The sequence below is a fragment of the Epinephelus moara genome, chromosome 16 (assembly GCF_006386435.1).
Source record: "Epinephelus moara isolate mb chromosome 16, YSFRI_EMoa_1.0, whole genome shotgun sequence".
NCBI classification, from domain to species: domain Eukaryota; kingdom Metazoa; phylum Chordata; class Actinopteri; order Perciformes; family Serranidae; genus Epinephelus; species Epinephelus moara.
The window spans coordinates 10,811,918-10,831,370 of record NC_065521.1 but is presented as its reverse complement, the minus strand read 5'-3'; the positions used below and the strand labels follow the sequence as shown (position 1 = coordinate 10,831,370).

The 19,453-nt window shown below is 40.9% G+C and overlaps 1 protein-coding gene across 2 annotated transcripts in view; it reads right to left on the bottom strand.

Annotated features, from left to right (window-relative positions):
* The window catches only part of arfgef2 (ADP-ribosylation factor guanine nucleotide-exchange factor 2 (brefeldin A-inhibited)), a 35,915-nt gene that overhangs the window by 2,900 nt on the left and 13,562 nt on the right, over positions 1-19,453 (bottom strand). For both annotated transcript variants that reach the window (XM_050064534.1, XM_050064533.1), the window contains exons 13-38: positions 19,031-19,139; positions 18,751-18,940; positions 18,508-18,619; positions 18,208-18,413; positions 17,951-18,035; positions 16,004-16,175; positions 15,697-15,848; positions 15,446-15,574; positions 15,136-15,294; positions 12,939-13,086; positions 12,685-12,781; positions 12,523-12,563; positions 12,261-12,430; positions 11,145-11,296; positions 9,898-10,070; positions 9,494-9,654; positions 9,214-9,344; positions 7,099-7,228; positions 6,839-6,974; positions 6,073-6,211; positions 4,326-4,383; positions 4,024-4,132; positions 3,754-3,893; positions 3,268-3,445; positions 2,012-2,150; positions 1,054-1,171 (exon numbers count right to left, since the gene is read on the bottom strand). In XM_050064534.1, coding sequence (XP_049920491.1) covers positions 1,054-1,171; positions 2,012-2,150; positions 3,268-3,445; positions 3,754-3,893; positions 4,024-4,132; positions 4,326-4,383; positions 6,073-6,211; positions 6,839-6,974; positions 7,099-7,228; positions 9,214-9,344; positions 9,494-9,654; positions 9,898-10,070; positions 11,145-11,296; positions 12,261-12,430; positions 12,523-12,563; positions 12,685-12,781; positions 12,939-13,086; positions 15,136-15,294; positions 15,446-15,574; positions 15,697-15,848; positions 16,004-16,175; positions 17,951-18,035; positions 18,208-18,413; positions 18,508-18,619; positions 18,751-18,940; positions 19,031-19,139 — 3,534 coding nt within the window. The remainder of the gene's footprint in view (positions 1-1,053; positions 1,172-2,011; positions 2,151-3,267; positions 3,446-3,753; positions 3,894-4,023; positions 4,133-4,325; positions 4,384-6,072; positions 6,212-6,838; positions 6,975-7,098; positions 7,229-9,213; positions 9,345-9,493; positions 9,655-9,897; positions 10,071-11,144; positions 11,297-12,260; positions 12,431-12,522; positions 12,564-12,684; positions 12,782-12,938; positions 13,087-15,135; positions 15,295-15,445; positions 15,575-15,696; positions 15,849-16,003; positions 16,176-17,950; positions 18,036-18,207; positions 18,414-18,507; positions 18,620-18,750; positions 18,941-19,030; positions 19,140-19,453) is intronic.

The following is a 19,453-nucleotide window of genomic DNA, read 5'->3' as shown; positions in this document are numbered from 1 at the left end:
TCATCCATTTAAAATAAAATAAAAAAATAAATAAAAAGTTAAAATCAATGTGTGGTGGTCGATGTTGACATTGTGCAGGCCACCACAAATCAATGATTGTATTGGAAACACTGATATTTTATAATATATACATAATAATATTCTTAAATAAAACAAAACAAAAATATCCAAATCCCAAACTTGAAAACTGAATACCTCCCCAACGAACAGGTATCCAAATAGTTGAGTATTTGGGTCCAGCCATACACACTGACAGTGTATTTGGAAGTCTTTAGAATATCCACAGCAGAGAGAGGAAGGGCGGTTGCCTTGTGTTGTGTGGGCACTGCTGGGAGGCCACAGAGTTCACAGCAGGGCGTTGAATTAATATGCTGAGAGGCCATTTCTGTCTTCGCTGATGCATGTTTTTGCTGTACTTTGCTTCTTTTAATGGCAATTTCATTGAATTACGAAATAACATTCAGGCAAATAAACACAATATTTAGTACTAAGATTTGTTTTACCAACTTAAAATTCACAGCAGGCCTTGCACAAGAGGCCGGTGCCAGCCTGTCCACTTTAACAATACTGTAGTATTTTTTGTTGATGCAGTGGTTTGTGTGGTATTGGCTTTTTTTCTTCCAAAGTTGGCTGCATGGCGCCAACATTTCTTGCTGCTTGGAGATGCATGATAGGTTGTTTTCATAAGTAAAAACTGATATAGTTTGGGTCTAAAATGCCCTGAAAAGACACCCTGAGTCATGGGCTCCCATGAGTCATCAGTGAATCATGCACTCACACTAAGAGTGCATGATTCATAGGTGACAACTCACAAAAGTGTTTATAATTACAAAAATATTAAATAAATAAAAAAGGTAATATAAAAGGAGTCACACACATTATTGGCTTCTATCCTTTTTCATTAATGGATGTTATATCAGCTTTTTAAGTATTTTTGACCCCGGCCTGTCTTTAATTTCTGATCCTGGTTCAGATTTAGAGCTCAATAATGTTTGCAAAAATAGGTTTAGATTTGGAAGTTTGCTCTGTGCATGTGTGTGTTTGTGTTCCTGCCTTGTCATCGGGCAGCCGTAGCGTCCTGGTGAGCAGTAACATCAGCAGGCTGTTCCAAGCCTCTCTGTGGCTCTCTGAGGTCAGACTGATGAAGTAGGCCAGAGCTTCACTACACACGCTGAGAAAGACAATGCAACATATATATAGAGGATTATAACCAACACAACACTGATGTAGTGCATCTCCAACTACCAGAACTACTACAGTACAATTATTTTTTTTTTTTATTATTGTTATCATAGGAGAGCAGACCAACACTACTAAAGCACAAAAAACAGTTATTAAATGAATAACACCACACATACGTATTCTTGATGTAATACATGAGTCAACTGCTCCGGTGCAGCTGCTCAGTGAAAAACAAAAGGTGATTTGTACCAGGCTCTAGCACGCCAATATATTCTACAAAATCCACACACAGTGTACAGTTCATAAATATATTATGAGGTATGAGCCATGTGTCAAAACAGCTCACACAACAAGTAACAAACATCAGTACTGCACTTTTCTGCAAGTGACACAGATTATGGGGCGTCGGTGGCTTAGTGGATAGAGCAGGCGCCCCATGTACAAGGCTGTTGCCGCAGCGGTCGGGTTCGAGTCCAGCCTGTGGCCCTTTGCTGCATGTCTCTCCCCCTCTCTCTCTCCCCCCCTTCACACTTCACTGTCCTGTCAATTAAAGGCAAAAAATGCCCTAAAAAATAATTTAAAAAAAAAAAAAAAAAGTTACACAGATTATTTATCTACAGTTCAACGTTTAACCAGGCAACAACAACCTGGTGACTTGCTGAAGGAGTGGACATCAAATGTATTTTCTTAAATGCATTTTCAGTCTATTAGATTGGAAAAAAAAGGAAAATATAAAAAAAATTTAAGGACAAGTCTGGTGATGCTGTGTTGTTTTATTGTCAACAATTCCCACAAAAGGACTGACGCTATTGTCGTCAGTTGTACTCACAGCAGCAGGCGTGTCTGGATGTCAGGCCAGGAGTCCTGCAGCTGCAGGTCAGAGTACATCCTGAACAAGATCCTCAGGCTGCAGGCAAGACTGCTGGTCTCCTGCTTCAACAAGTTGGGCTTAGATTTCCCTTTAAAGCCTGAGGGCAAGACAGAGACAATCACTGGTTAAAAAACATCACCAGAGGGATTTGCAGGGCCTAGTGGTTAGGACATAATGCAACATCCCTCGTTAAAATCTGGCCTTTGTTGGATGTCATACCTCTCTCCTTTAATTTCCTCTCTGTATCTCTAATGTCCATTAAATAAAGGCCTGTCTGGCCTTAGGGTTTAAGGCCCTGGCAAGGAATGACAATGTCTCTGATCCAAGTTTGGCCCGGGACCTTGGTTACATATTATTCTCTCTGCCTCTCCTTAAGACATTGTCATATCTCTGTCATCAACTCTCTAATAAAGGCAGAAAAATCCCCCAAGAGGTAACAAGAGGTCCGTAGGTTTCTGGTAAGAATGAAAACTTTCAAAATATTTTCAGCGTGGCCTTAATACTCAAAGCACAAAGAAATCATTCTCTCAGCAGAGAGGTCATCCAACAATATAAAGTTTACAGGTTCATCTGAGGCAAAAACACAGCATCCTCCTGAATGTTTATGAATCAGACTTTGCACTGGCTATAAAGTTTAACATTACTTTGTAAACTGTAAAAACCTTAGAACTACACTAACATGTTATGCTTCAGTTGAGATTTTTTAAAGGGACAGTTCACCCCAAAATCAAAAATACATATTTATTCTCTTACCTGTAGTGCTATTTATCAGTCTAAATTGTTTTGGTGTGAGTTGATGAGTGCTGGAAATTTTAGCCATCGAGATGTCTACACCTGCCAACTGTATCACCGTGCAGAAGGAGCTAGCTATCGTTACAGCTAAGCTGAGGAGGACACCATTAATGTTTACATCTTTCTCTCAGCCATAACTAGATGCATGCTTCCTTCTGTGCAGTAAAATGATTGGTGGGTGTAGAGTAACCACGTCATGATCGCCAAAATTTTTGATTTTGGGGATGAACTGCCTCTTTAAGGCAAGGAGCTTAGAAAATATATTTAAGACATCGTCTTATAACAGACGGACTTTCCATGACATGTTTCAAAGACATTCTACTCTAAGTAACACTAAACAGAAGAAGTGCAAAGGATAAAGATACAATTTTATGAATTTTGTCATAAATTAATATCATGGAGGACTTTTCCTTTCTATTCACCTGCCCTCCAGAGTGCTGTCCTCTGTTCGTTGTTGGAGTTGAAGTCCTTGGCGAAGGTGTGCGACTCAAGCAGACAATCCAGCAGCTTGAAGAGGTGCGCAGAGGTCATGTGTCTGTACATACCCTGTTCTGAGCCTGCGTAGACTCCCTCAGCCTCCGATTCTTCCAGAGCATCTCGCTAATGAGAGGACAGTTTGAGACTTTAACAAAATATATCTGACAATTTAAGATCATACAGGGTTGTACTATTAAGATTTTGTGTGTGTGCGTAGGTCTGATCTGACAGTTGATCACTTCCTCCTATAGTTCAGATTAGTGCGCAGCATTTCATAGAAGGTCAGGAGTAATATATGAGCTTTCACAACCCTTTGTTCCTCTCTTTCACCATTTCAACTGCAACAGTTTCCTCAAATATATTAAAAAAAGTGATGACAAAAGGGCAATGTTGGGGTAAAATCTATCCATATGGTAGCTGTTGTAACGTACTTGCGCAGCAGCCATGTTCTCAGCATCCTCCTTCTTGCTGGTTGCTGGGTAAAAGACAATGTTGTCTATTGTCTGGATTAGTTCAAGCTGTACCACGCATTTGATCAGCAGGCCTGCAAACAGCTTCTGGTCTGAAACTCCTGGAGAACAGAAAAAAAACAAGTGGTGTAGAGATGTGAGCATTTATGAGGGACAAGACTGACAATGGCAGTCCAATGTTACAGTGACAGTCAGCGACAGGGTACGACTGTGTGAATGCTGTGTACTCACTAGCATTGGACTTGCTCTTCCAGGTGTCGTCGCTGGACATCTGGCTGTGTCCTCTCTCAGATAGAGCTCTGTCGTAGCTGCTCTGGGACAGGCTGTCAAAATCAGCATCCTGGAATTGGACAAAAACAAAAAATATGGACATCACAGGTTAGTGTCACACTTCTGATGTGACGGGAAGGTTAGAAGGAAATATAACAGTACAGGTACTCATCATGTTTCAGACCAAGTATAAAGCATCTGCTGTTTTAAACACCGTAAATGTTTTGAAGTTATATGAGTGTAATTGGGGATTTTTTGCTTACAAAATGCTTGCCATCTGTGGTTTCTTCTTCTTGTCCAGCCGGTCGCCAAGTCAACAAACTGAAAAGCAAACAAAATGACAGATCAGAAATCAGGTGTTGTGATAACATCCTGTCACAGAAGCACAATAACGTTTTTAAGGCTGGCCCGCGCTAAAAGACTTTTCATATCTTAACAGATGTTGAAATTGTGAGACCCCACACATAAGAACATGTAATAATCGATGTAGTAGTTTTGTTGCTATACTGTGTGGAGAGCAACAATTTGGCCAAAACAGCCACACACTAACAGATTCCATTCACAAACAATCAGAGTCCTGACTTTCAAAACTGCAAATTTCATAAATCTCTTGCAATCAAACAGTGACCTTAGGGTAAACAAACATGGCGGGCAACAGACGAGGTCGTTTTTGCACTGCCATTTCTAGAAATTTCATCAAGAAAAAAGAAAGAAACATAGACAAAGTCATGGGGACAGCATAAACATGGACTATACATATCCCAGTGCAAGCTGGAGCTGGGTAAATTGAGTTAAATTCCATTTCATATTGTGTTAACACTGAAGTTTGTCATTTTTATTAAATAATTTTTGTCGTATTTGCCGAAACTGTCACTACATCCACATAGTAGTACATGAGACAGATAGTCTGTGGAAAAAAAATCATGTTCCTCTGCCTCCTCGTAGTGCTTCTAATGGCATTTGCAAGAATCCACCGTGGCTGAATGAAAACCAATCAGAGCCAAGGAGTCTCTAACACAGCTGTCAATCATGTCAGTCACTGCTTGTGAACTGGGAACAAACAGTCACACTAGGCAACACTGATCAAATATGAAACAAGATTCTGTTACTGTATTGTCTATTTCTCACCTCAAGTGTTTTTTTTTTGGTTCTGTTTTTTGGTGCTTTGTTTTGGCTCATCTGTTTTAAATATGGCGACCGGGGATACAAACTTTGCTCTTTAACACCTAAAGAGAAACTAAAATATATTTCTGAAAATGTTTGAGATGAGACATTGCCAATACAATAACAGAATCTTGATTCATATTTGAAGAGCGCTGCCTAATTTGACCGCTGTGATTGACATGACTGACAACTGCATTAGAGACTCCTTGACTCTGATTGGTTGTTTTCCTTCAGCCACAGTAGACTCTAGCAAATGTAATTAGAAGCACTTGGAGGAAAGGGAAGGAACGTGATTTTTTAACAGACTATTGGTCTCATGTACTCATACTGTGTGGATGGAGTGACAGTTTCAGCAAATGTGACAAAAAAAGTTATTTTCATAAACGTTACCAACTACAGTTATAACACCCTCTGACACCTTCAGGACCACAGGTGATCCTCAGGGGTCCCCCCTCATAACAGGATATCAGATTGTAGATGCTGAACATGTTGAATATTTGTGATGTGAAATCGGTGGATGATCTTTAGAACCATCAAAAAAATCAGGGCTTTGCTGACAAATGTTGTGAGGGGGAAATCTGACCCAAAATCAGCTTAATTATTGTGCAGTGTGTACCTGGCATTAACCCCATTTGCCCCAGTCTTAATGTGACTAGTAACTACCTCCTGGAGTGCTTTCTTTGACTGGACAGCTGTGTTTTTTGTCTTCAAAACCGTTAATTAACTAACTGAATCAACACTACCATCGAGGAGTTCATGTGCAGTTTCATCAACATTTCTCAGCTGAGTGAATTGAAACTAAATTGACTTGATCTCTGGCTGAAAGTGCAGTGGTTCAGGACTTACGCATGAGGGCTGGTGTTTTGGAAGATCTCCAGCATACAGGAGCAGGTGATGTTCCAGACCTCAGGGCTGAACTTCTCCCCATTAAGAATCACCAGGTTCTCCAGACAGTTTGTCCCTGATCGAGCCAGCTGCTCGTTGTCTGTAGAAGGAAGGTAATGACTTCAGAGCACATCTGACACATACAAATGTTATTAACTTCACTGAGGTTTCACCTGTCAGGGACTGAAAGCTTTGGATGAAAGAATCTTGTTACAGTTGCTGACTGTTTGGATAAAGGTCTAGTGCGTAGGATTTAGTGGTATCTAGTGGTGAGGTTGCAAATTGCACCCAACTGAAACTTCCCCTGTGTGCAAAGTGTGCTGGAGAACTAAAAAATTCCATTTATGCCAATCGATGCCCATAAATCCTACGCACTGGACCTTTAAATTATTCATAAGCTTCTCCTTACTTGTAGTCAATTGTAGCAATTCAGTGTTTTTTGTTTTTTTTAAAAAAGTTGAAACATGTTTCAGCCCCCCTTCTTTCCCCAGTAATTTTTGTTAGTCCCTCACTGATGTCCCTAACTAGAAGCTAGCTGTTCAGCCTAAATAGCTGGCCAATGGCAGGCTTATAGCTACAGTCTACATCTAGTGAGTCAGACTGGCACAGCACCAAAACATCTAATCTGTAAAATATTACAAAGCACAGTGAGTGTTGACCTCTCGGCCTCAAGATGAGCAGTGATGAGTGTTCTGCTTTACCTGTCTACATGAATTTGAACACCCACCTTGCCTGACACACCACTGTAGCTGTGTGAAAATGTCAGCCAGCAGGATTTCACTGAGAGGCTCATAAAACTGGGTGAACACGTCACAGATGGCATACAGAGCGTGGTTACATGTTGTCGTCATCCACTCGGTTTTCTGGGGGCAAAGCAGACGTAACAGGTTTTAAGGTCTTCTGCCTCTCCAAAACACTAAAGAGGACATCCATGTCAAAACATAAACAGCCATGGGACTTGACGGCCTGCTGGCAGTGACCTCTGACCTCTGTCTGCTGCTCGGGGAGCTTCATGTTGTCAAAGATGCGGAAGACGATTCTGAAGAGGTCGTGCCACCAGTGCTTCTCGAAGGTGTGACCGTAGCTCTTCATGATCTCAAACATGACTGTGAGACCTCTGTGAGAAGGAAAGACAAACAGCTGACATGTCAGTCTTGTTGCAACCAGCAAGAAGAAGGAGGGCACAATGTGCAATCACGAGCACAACAACGTGAGTGAGAGGCTTTAGTCCTGCTTCTCTCCACTGTCATGATGTCTATTAGTCCTCCATGCTTGTTTAAACACTAATAAAGGGTTAGAATACCTACGATTATTAACTCTGCATGTCAACTTTCACTAAAATCTGTAATGTAGCAAATGCTCAGGTGTATTTATGATAATAATAATAATAATAACATATTTATATAGCATTTATTAACATCAGCATTACAAAGGGCTTTACAATTACCATATAAAACACAACAATAAAATAAAAGGTAATGTTTTACCACAAGGCAGGTACCAGGAAAAGAGAGGAAAAAATCAAAACACTAGATGATAAAAAAAGATCATATAACACTGAGGAAAAAAATCGAAACACAATTGGTGAATTAATTAAAACTTGAGATAGAGCAGCGCATTGCATAAGTGCAACATCAAGAATAAAGTGCAGTCTATCTCAATAATTAAGAATAGAAATAATGCTAAAAATTAAAGGAGAAATGATAAGAAAGCCTTTTTATAAAGATAACTGTAACCTTTCCTATTAAAGCCAAAAAGCCAAATGTTACTGGGTGTTAGTAGAAAATGTTACATTTGGTACTTTGTTTTATACCTGTCACTTATTCAGTCTCTTTCAAAATCAATGCAGACTAATTTAAACAATGTTCTGAGCGTCTCTTGGACGGAGACGGGTGGTTTTGGTGGTGGTGCACCGCGCCGCAAAAGGGTGAAAATTAGTGCGTCCAATCAGGTGTCATGCTTCCATCACTGCTATTGGTGCTGCAGCCAATAAATACCTGTGACCACCATAGAGATATTTGTCCTGGGAATGAATGCCAATTGTAACTTTTCCCATTAAATACAAAAGACAGATGTTAGTCGGTGTGAGTGGGAAATTAAAAGTAGATACTGATGTAGAAAGCCAGAGTTCCTCTGACAGCTGAGGAGCCCGAACAGCAAATGCTCAGCCCCCTTTAGTCTGTAAGTGTGAGGTGGGAACAGTCAGCAGCTTCCTGCTTGAGGATGTCAGGTTGCCCACTGGTTGGTAAAGGGACAGCAGGTCCGATATATATTCTGGGGCCAGGCCATGAAGAGCTTTATATGTAAAACACTTAAGTGTAAGGTCATTAAAACTGGTTTTTGGTAGGAGTCTCGCTACCGCATTTTGCACAATTTTCAGTCTAGTAATCAATTTCTGATTTATACCCTTTAAGAGCTCATTAAATTAGTCCAACTGTGAGGAAATAAAAGCATGTATGATGGTATGAGAGTCATTAAATTCAGCATTGATCCTCAGCTAGCAATATTTTTCAGATGGTAGCAACATGACTGGATGACCTTGCGCGTGTGTTTCTGAAAAGTGAAGGTTAGTTTCAAAGAGCTACAGTAATGACTGCAGCCAGGACCACTATGGAAATTAGTCCTGTTTAACGTTCAGTGTTTTTATCCAGTCATGCTTTGACACTTTGTGTTGGATCCTATGACGTTTGTTTACTTCTATTTCTTTTTCTATCAGGGTGTCTAGAGGTATCTGACATTGACATTTAATGCTTCTTAAGATCCTTTCAAAAAGATTTTTAACCAAATGTAAGACTGATTTTTGGACCAATTATATTTTTCTTAGCCATGAAATAAGTTCAAATTAAGACTTCACAAATTCAAATTTAAGGCTATCTAATAATTTAAAGGCCTAATAAATAAAGATTTGACTGTAAGACATTTTGAGGACCTGTAGACACCCTGTATATTTTTTTGTCTTTGCAACAACTAGGGGAAGGCCAAGCACCAGGGGCGACAACAAGTTTTGGAGGACACATTGCTAAAGCTGAATGGTGTAGTTAAAAGTGTGCTACAAGTTGAACCATGTCCCTAGAGTGAAATGATGCGGAGCTGTTTGTCTACCTGGTCCGGACGTCCAGCTTGCAGCGGTTGATGATACAAGAGAGCTCAAAGAGAATAGGAAACCAGCCACGAACCCACACCCGATCTCCAGGGGCAACATTCATGTCATCACTGGTGTATTCCCTCAGGGCCTGGAGAGAGACACACCAAGTTAAACATTACATGATTCATTTTGAAGAAACCACATAGTGCTATTTACACATGATAAAAAATATCACTACTTTGTCACACAATAACCTTTCTTATTAAAGCGGTATAGTCACGACTCAGTTGTTCCCACCTGTGGCCTTTCTGAGACGTATTTAGCGCAGTGTCGTATGAGTCTGATAGCCTCCATGCTGGTGTCAGGAAAAGCTGCGTTGCACACAAACTCCGACAGGCACTTCACTGCATCTTGGAACGAATCAATAGCAGCTGCAAAGTGCTGCTGGAAGGTGTTCACTAAAGGAAGAGGGATGAAGACAGGGAAAGAAAATTAAAAAACAAGAATAACTTGATTTGTTTATGAGATCTTAAATCTTTCCTGTCATTAATTCACAATCTTATAAAAGCTGATTCAGGACTGAGGATCTGTCTCACTGTCAGCTGAGCGGTTTGACACAACACAACCTCTGTCACTTATTTATTTTGAAATCACCTGAGCCAAAATGGCCGCCCTGAGCAAAGAGCTGCAGTCATACTTACTGACAATGTGCCCAGTGGTCTGGAAGGCAAGCTCCACTATGGTCTCATCGTGGTCGGAGGCTGCCTGATGAAACACTGAGAAGATGTTCTTCCAACCTGAACGAATGTTGGCCGCCTGAGAGTTCACCATCTGAGCCACACACCTGATCACCATGTCTCTGATAGTGGGGGACCTGGGGGGAGGGGAGGGGGTTACTATGGTGCAATACTGGGTTGCTTTAAGACTTAAAATATCATCAAACACATAAAACACCCTATATATACACTGCATCTGATATTTTACTGTGAAAAAGTATCTATCTACATAACCTATCTGTGCCACAGTAGTGAATCAGTGATGTCAATGTGTTAGTAAATATATGTATGTCTGTGTTTATGTGCATGTGTTTGTGAATGTTCCGTAAGAAAAAAAAATTAACAGCAATTAACAAGTAATGATAGCTGGGATGAAAATTCGGTGGATGTGTTAATGACTATATGTATGTTTGTGTGCATGTGTGTGTGTAAATGGAGTGTATGAGAAGTCGAGAAAAAAAAACCAAAACGCTGTTTACTTTTCTGTCTTCAGAACACACGATGTAATATTACTTTTCTCTGATCTGTATATATTTATCTATACATGTATAGATGCCTGGATCATGCCAGCTGTTGGATCGAGGCTGAGGTTTAGTTGGAGATGATGGTCTGGCTATGCTGTCTGACTGCACTGCAACAGATTCCCACTTAAGCTAACCTTAACCTGTCCATCATTAATAACTGTAACCAGGAGCATTTAAATATTTATCACACTGTCTGTGAATATTCTGCATCTTATGTGCCTCAAATCTCAGTGTGAAAGCCTAAGCGTTTGGCTAACACGCTACACAGAAGCTTTTCCGTGTTTTCCTGTTCCTCTCTTAATGTGACAGCGCATTTCTTTCCCCAAAAGGGTGTACACACCCTTTTGCCAAGTGTCATTGTCATTGTCATTATCATTGCCAAGGCTACAGCGGTTATGCAATGCAGCACTAGATTTTAAGATAGTATTAAGAGGAACAGAATTTGTGTAACGTTAGATATGTTTTGGGATTTTTATGAACATATTTTTACCAACAGCCAAAACATTATATATACAGTATATTCAAAACCTTTCCAAAACACTGTGTTAATTCCAAACCATTTCTAGGCCTGGAAAGCAGTTTTTCTAATCTCAATACTTTTCCAGGAATTTCATGACCATGGAAACACAGTATAACAATATCCTCTACCTGTTCTTCTTCATGATGTGCTCAAAAGGCCTGAGGAAGTCTTTCTGGAAGCGGAAGTTGGCCAGCTCTCCTTTCTCCAAGAACTTCATGGAGAGCTGCCTCAGTGAGTCCACAGCAAAGATGGCTACATCCTCATTGGGGTTACAGCCCACCTAGAGGAAGACACAACAGTCATCAGTGGAGCTCAGAAGTGAATCTAGTTTCCTCTGGTTTATTAAAAAAAAAAAAATCATGATGAATTGTTTCTTTAGTCTGAAATGTGTATTGTATACTCAAACTTAATTTAATTAATTAACATTTATTGATTTATTTTTTTATCCACTTGCGGGCAATGCAGCCAGCTTTAAACATAACGATGACATATTATCACTTTCTCAGAATCAGCTGTCATAGTCAAGTATGCGAACAAGGAAAAGGAATTGGATGGTTTCGTACTCAATGTACTCAAAATACACAGACATATGCATAACAGCCAAGAACTAGGACAACAAAGCTGGACAAGGTAAGAAATAGACAAGACTATTATTAACTCAAGTACGTGAATGAATATGTGTATATAGATATATATAGGCACCAATGACCAACAACAAAAATTAAAAAAAAAAAAGGAGTCATATTTTAAGTTGCAAACTATACAAATAGTGCAAAGAAATAAATACTGAATGAATATACATGGACTGGATGATTGTGCACTGTATGTGCATACATATATCCGTATACTGTACACAGAGCGTGAAGGATTTATCTTGACAGTACACGTTGATGCGTACATGTTAAAAAACGGTGCATTTTAAACTGTTTAGTTGATATGGCAAACAGTTGCTTATTTACTCAACCAGCAGAACATAAACATTCATTTAGAGTTGTGTTTCTGGCAACTTGGCAAATGCAAGTCCAATATTCACTCTGATTTGATAAAATAATCATATAGTGACAGCTCTAAAATGGCTTTACTGATCCACTGTTGCACCCATTATAACCAAAGGAACACTGTGTCATCTCACTGCTGCCTGCCACACATCTTAAACACAGGAGCTCATACCTCTTATTAACAGGAGCTTATATTCTTTAGGCGACACATTTTTTAGAACTTTGCAAAACCTTTAATCCACTGACCTTGTTGAAGTGGTCTCCTATGACCTGCCAAATGCGAGACCACTGAAGCCTGATGCGGTTCATGTTATAGTATGAGATTTCCACAATCTTTTGCAAGCTGAACATCCTCGGCTGGTGTGCTGAGGCCAGCTCGTCCATGGACACCGCGCACAGCCACCGCACAAAGTCCACTGGAAATGATTAAAACAGCATCACACGATGAATGAATACCTTCTCTTTCTTTGTAACGACCACAAACAGAGATACTGTACAGAACACTCACCAATGGCATTTCCATCTAGTCTGGTGGAACCAGTGAAGATCCTGCAAAAATATAAGCAGCATTCATATTTGTGGGGAAACTAAATCATCATAAAGGACTGATATAGATTATTACGTCATTAATATCCTTTATCTGAGTACTTTTATGGGTATTTTGTCTTACCTGTCCACAGCTACCACAACACTCTGAGAGCTGGTCTCTCCTACTGACTCCTGGATGTGAGCCATCTGTCTCTTGTCCTGACTTCCCACCAAGTTACCTGCAACAGCAAACACATTATACACAAGCTAAAGTATACAGTCGGGCATCAGACACTGACAGCAAATGTATGTGACTTTTCAAAGCAAAGAGGAAAAAATGCACAATTTATGTGTGCTATTATATGTAATTAAGACGCCTTATTGTGTGTGTCTTACCCAGCCCCAGGGGCATGAACTCCTCTGTTCCGGAGGGTAAGCCCTTGATGCTGACGTCCCTGTCCCGGACCACCCCCGAGATGTAGCGTGTCTTTACCCCTGTGCCGATCAACTGAGCAAGCTCCAGCTGACTGATACACCTCAGGATCTATAACACACATACACAACAAATAACTTGTAACTGTTGTTTGTTTTATTCATTTTAGAATAGCTATGATGAGCTGGGGACAGTTTGGATCCAGTATATAAATGAAAAATATATCCTTGGTAATCATAACAAATAATTTTAAAACGGTTGAGGGAATATTCCTTGGGTGGCAAGAACATAATTTACCAGGGATCCTATGAATCAGTCATTTCAGGATCTGTCCTAGAAATTGCACTAAAAGTTCACCAAAGATTAAAAGTTCTCCAACTTCAGGATAGGTATTCAAAGTAACTTACAATGCTTCGTACATTCCTGACTACTCCTAGTCGGGAATCATTATTTTCAGACACTCAGCAGCAAAGTAGAAATCCCGGTCATGTTCTGTAGTTCTCTGTCCTTGGCATTTTGAAATATTTAGTGTTAAAAAAAACAACTATGCTCTCTAGGTTATGTATATGAGAAAATAAGACAAAATAAATCAATATTTTCAGGTCATTATCATATTTGCCAATAATCCATTTGCAGTAGGCTGTAAGCAATGTTGTAGTACTCTAATCGATCTTGGTCTCGAGACCAATTCTTGTCTTGTTGCGGAAAAAGAGGCCTCAGGATTTATTGAGACCATACAAGACTACAACTGCAGGGATATCACTAAATTGCTGTGAAAAAAAGAAGTGTTGAAAAGACATGGTTAAATTGTTGTCAGCTCCTTGGTGTTTGTTTGCTCACAGAAAACAGAGGAAAATTACAAAATTCACCTCTGCAATGCCTTTAGATTTTTTTTATCCAGACATTTCTCATGGCACACTTATGAATTCACACATATAGACAGTGTAACAGTAATGAAGAGGAATCTTCATTTGTTTTCAGAGGTTGTTTTTATGAGAATGTGGATCTTTCAGATCAATTTGAGGAGTGCCGGTGGTTTGCATGTTTCACATTTTAGATTAAGTGTGTCATACAGTGTGGGAGTCGCACTGGTCTGGCCGTGACTCAATCTCGTCTTGCCTTGGTCTTTGTCTTGACTTGGTCTTGACCCTTCTAAATCTTGTCTCTAATCTAAGTCTCCGTTGAGGTGGTCCTGACTACAATACTGGCTCTAAGTTAACGCTTCAACAAAAAATATATATTTGAAGCATTGCGTTAGTTTATGCAGGACACGGAAGTCATACGCCCCAGCTGCAATCAGCTGACAGCTGCTGACTGAATCATGGTTTCTTGTCAGTCACACACCAATCAAAGCCCACTATCGAAACAAGGCAGTCCATTTAAATGACTCCCTCCTCACTGATCCCTGCTACATGCATGCTGCCGCTCTCACCACTGCTGCTGCTGGCAAAGCTTTGTTTCACCACAGCCTCCACCATTCTAGTTCATAGTATTAATATAGTTTAAAGGTTAAAATTACATTCAACGTCTTGATGTCCGTACCCACTCTTGTATAGCCATGGGGAATTTTCTCCATTGTGCTCCTTGTTTGGCTAACCTGCTGCTACGCTACTCCAGGGAGCATCTTAAGAGTGGAGCCATCAGTACCAAGCATAACTGTATTTCCATTTGTTGCAGAAAGTGGTTAAATATGCCTCTGTATGACGAGTGTTCCTGACTAAAACATGTGAGAAGAAGCTATTGGTTCTGACAAACGAACCCAAATTGTCACTGTTACAAAGCTGTAGTCTGTGGTGTTGTTGAATTGTATTACATGACACTGAGATTATATTGAGTGTGTTTCTCATATCTTGTCTGCACAATACAATTCAAGTAAACTACTAACTACAGCCTTCTAAATGGCCTTACATTTAAACCAACACATCTTGAAAACTGTTTCAATTAAAAGGGGAGCATCCATGAAGGCTGCAGGTTTTATTGTAGTGCTGTTGTATTAGACTGCACTGCAAGTAGTATCTAGGTGTACCTAATAAACTGGCAACTGCGTGTATTTGCAATTTATCTGAATTCTATCAGTCTTTACAGAAGTAATTTCTGAGAATCAGTAACAGTTTATCTCTTTGCGACTATTCTTAATAAATCCTGTTGGTAGGGAGTCACCTCGTGCCAAGAGTTTCCCAGGTAGTTTCCGTCAGTGTGTGCCACTGTGATCAGGGTCTTGATGGTGTCAATGTTCTTCTGCTTCATCTCTGTGATACTGGAACTGGCTGTCAGCAGGGTGAATCTGGCCAAGGCTTGGACATAAGCGTCTCGCTCCAACTACGGACAGGAAGGCCAGTTACTACACAGTTACAGTTGAAGAAGACAGAGCCACTTTTAAAATAAAACATTACTGACAGGTAATGTGACCAGCTGAAAAAAAAACACGCATAAATATTTGGCTCAATGTGTGTGTCAAAGATCAGCAGACCTGCATGTTGAAGATGCAGGCGATCCTGATGGCGCATCGAATGCCCTCCAGACACAGTGACGCCACCTCTGGGTCGTCACAGTCCTGCAGGCCCACACTGAACGCTGCCAGCAAGGGCGTCCAAGCCAGCTGCAACATACAGCGTACATTTCTACTATGTTCACAAACTGTTGTATTGGTGTAACATCCCACTGTTTAAAGATGTGGTTCAATCTAATCTGGAATGTTAAATTAAAAAAGAGAGGTAATACCTTGAACATGGGTCTCACATGCTCCAGGTGTGTAGCGCTGAAGAAAGGGGCCTGAGCGTGGCTCACAGCCTCCATCAGAGCTTTGGCAGTCTTCGCCATCTGCTCCATCTCCATGTTGTACAGCAGACGCCGCTGCTTTTCACTGGCTACACCTGAACGGAGGAGGACAGAAATCTTTCTCTTGTTTTTTAGCAAACAGTAAATAGTGTCAGGGAGATCCTGAACGTAGACGACACCATATTGATACATCACTAGTCTGTTGTCTTTTTGTCACATGCTGGCTGGTAAAAAAAACATTCAGACTCACTCTGCTTGGTGGACTTTGGAGTGATTGAGAACTCTTTGCTCTCCTTCATGGCGATCTTCTTGCCTGCAATCTCATCGTATATGGAGGATAAATACTCTTCAGGCAGGTCCTTACTGTCATTAATACCACGATTCATCTTGATGTACTGCTCCTTTGTCATCTTGTTTTTCACCTACATAAACGAAAAAGATCGAGAGAGGCAGGTGGAGTGATTAAAATGGAGGAAATCCACAGTTCTGCTTTGCTGTTTTGATGTGCACTGCACATCTGCAAAGTTAGGGAGCTAAAACAAAGTGTAGTGTGGTGGACTGTGGTTTGTAACTCCTTTGACTTGATTATTTCTGTGGAAAAATATGAGGCCAACACTGGTCTGGATCAGTTATTAGGTCAAGTTGTATGTCTCTGCGAACCAGTGAAGTTGCAGTTACAGTTCACATGCATGTCTGCCAAGACTCATGTGTAGCCATCACAGCTGACAATGCTTCAAATGTTGCCGCAACAAAGCAAGCTACAAAATTGGGATGCCTCACAAACATCTTCAACCCAGCAGCTCAGAAGATCTATACAATCAGCACAGTTTCAAGATGGACACCAGAGATTAGTGTCGTCAGTTCAGTATCTGACCAAATGTCTTCCTTTCTGTTCCTAAGATATGACATTTAGTAATGGCTAGAGATGTGTTTATGCAGAGCATTATGATGTCACTGTGAAGATGACCTTTGACCACCAAATTCTATCAAGTTTATTCTGGAGTCCAAGGTACCGTTTGTGCCAATTTTGAACAGATTCCCTCAAGTCGTTCCTGAGGTAACAGAATCACGAGAACGGGACCGACAACCCCAAAACATAATGCCTCCCACCCCTGGTTGTCACCGACACGTGGCACCATGGCTTAAAAACATATTCAAGCAGAAAGACACTGAGAGAAACAGTAAGGTAAAATTGCAGGAGATAAAAACAGTGTTGTTGCTGCTGGTTTGTGATGTGCTGTGCTGTATAGAGAATACTTGAACTTTTAATTTACTGCAGCGGTCTTAACTGCGTTCAATAAAGTGATTTCATTGTCTGACATTGTCTCATCGTCTCTCTCTTTTCCCCCCTGGCTATAGTCTTTCTGTGTGTGTGTCACAGTGTGCCATAATTCACACCTGCTTTTCTCAGACTTTAAATTTCAGATGAAATTTCCTCTGTCACGGTGGTGTGTCTGCAGCAATAAATCAGGTGCAGCAGCTATTTGTAGAAGGCCGCGCTGCCACAGATATATGGGCCCCGGACTCTGGTGAATAAACGCAGGGTCGTCCAGCAAAAACATTGAGCCTTTTTGGGCTTTTGCCAGAATTGAACGCAAAGTCAGCCAGCAAGGCACCGCTTTGTCCAATCTAATACATGCGAGCTAGATTACTTTGTGCCTTGTTTATCTTGCAGTTGGAGTGCCAAAAAATGAAACAATTGCCACTGTGATAATCATCCTGAGTGTTGTGAACTAATGCAACGAATTTTGGTGTCTGATAAGCCTTCAAGCTCATGGACCTGTTACTTAAACTGGACTTCATTTCCTTTGAGTCATCAAAACAACACAGCCCTACCAAAGCACTCCCTTTTAGTTTTTTTAAACACAGGGCGTCTCACGTACAAAGGCTATGTTCTTGCCGCAGCAGCTGCAGGTTCCATTCCAACCTGCCTGTGATCCCTTCTCTTTCTTCCCCTTTCACGCAAAAGCTGTTCTGTCCAATAAAGGCTGAATGCTTGCAAATACAAATTGCACCTTGGTGTAATTTTTCAGTAAATAACAACAAACGCATTGTGAGCCTGAAGAAAAGCCACCAATCCTTAATAAATATTCCACAGAGAGTGGCGACACAGTTGCATCCAGGGTGAATAAAAGGCCTACATACGGAGATCATGGGGATGATAGTGACAAGACATAAAACAATCTACAGTTCTCACCTGAGGACTGTGCAGGTCAGTGGTGAGCATAATGATTGAGTATGCCAGCACGTAGGCAGTGTCTGCACTGGCAAACAGAGTCTGTCTGCAAAAGAGGACACATATCAGCGCAACAGTTAGTACTTTGTATTTGTTTTATTCAAATATGAACTCTTGTGACTAAAAATATATATTCAAAAAATTCACTTTGGTGCAATGTGACGCGCACAAATATTTTAGTCTTTACATTTTAATAGGAAATCTAAGGTGGGCCTTACCCCTGGTTGCACTCTAGGTATCGAGCAGCAAACTTTTCCATCAGCCTGTCAATCTTCTGGGCCTCACCAGGCAGCCTGAAGCCTTCCAGGAACGCTCTTAGTGCCGAGACAAAGTCCCGCCCACAAAAGTCCAGCTGGTCCACGTAGCAGTACATCACCTCTTTGTTGAACTTGATGTTCTCGCCCAGGAATTCTCCCACCTGGGTCTGTGGATACAGAAATAAAGCAGTTGGGGGGCAATTACTAACTTGAATAAACAGCTTTGTTGTTTGAGAATACAACAAGTGTGTAATGTCTCACAGTGTCCAGTCTATCCTCCTGGTGTAGGAACTGGGCGATGTCCTCAGCTGTGGAACCCAGCATGCCCTGGTCCTGCAGGTACTGGACGCCTCGCTTTGGCTTCTTGTTGAAACTGGGAAGAGAACGGAGGAAAACATCATCACTCATCTTCTCTAAACAAGAACAAAAAGTATAAAGGTTAAAATATTCCACACTCTGTAATCTTAATGTAAATCCCAAACAGGCTGAGAAACAAGGACTCACAGTTCGATGCCGTGCTCAATAATGTCCTTCTGCTGTTTGATGACCTCATACTGCTCCGGATGGTCCGCCTGGGAAACCGTGACGCTGGAGGAGACAGTTGAGTCTAGAGAGCTGATACTGTCTCGACGTCCCACCAGCTGCTCTGGGAGCTTCAGCTCTCCTCCCTCACTGTCAGATGGATGCTCCTGGCCTGCACACGCGCACACACAACAATTATATGTTTTGGTCCCACTCTCCGTCTGTGCAGTGTTTAGATATTCACTGTAGACTACAAACTTACCCAGGTTAGCTTGAAGGTTTGGGTTGACATACATGTCTTTGCTCCACTCCACCATACATTTAAGGATGGACACCAGACACTCCAAACCCTTCTTTCGTAGGCTCAGCTCCTGTGGATATCATAGAGCCACCAAAGGTCATTTACACACTCACACATGCTAAAAAATAATATCTTGATATTTTTAGGGTATGTCGCGTTATGCAATTTATTTCTTGTTTGTTTTTCATATTTTCTCTACATTTACATATCAGTTTGATTTAAACCTTTAAATTATATGATCATACCACTGTGAACATTCAAGTAAACTAATCCGAATTTTGAGGAAACACAAAGGGCTTTAATTTTGAAATTCCACAACAGAATGTCCAGTTATCGTCTGAGTGACACGCAGAGGTGGTCTGCTATCATTCTGAAGTCTAGGTC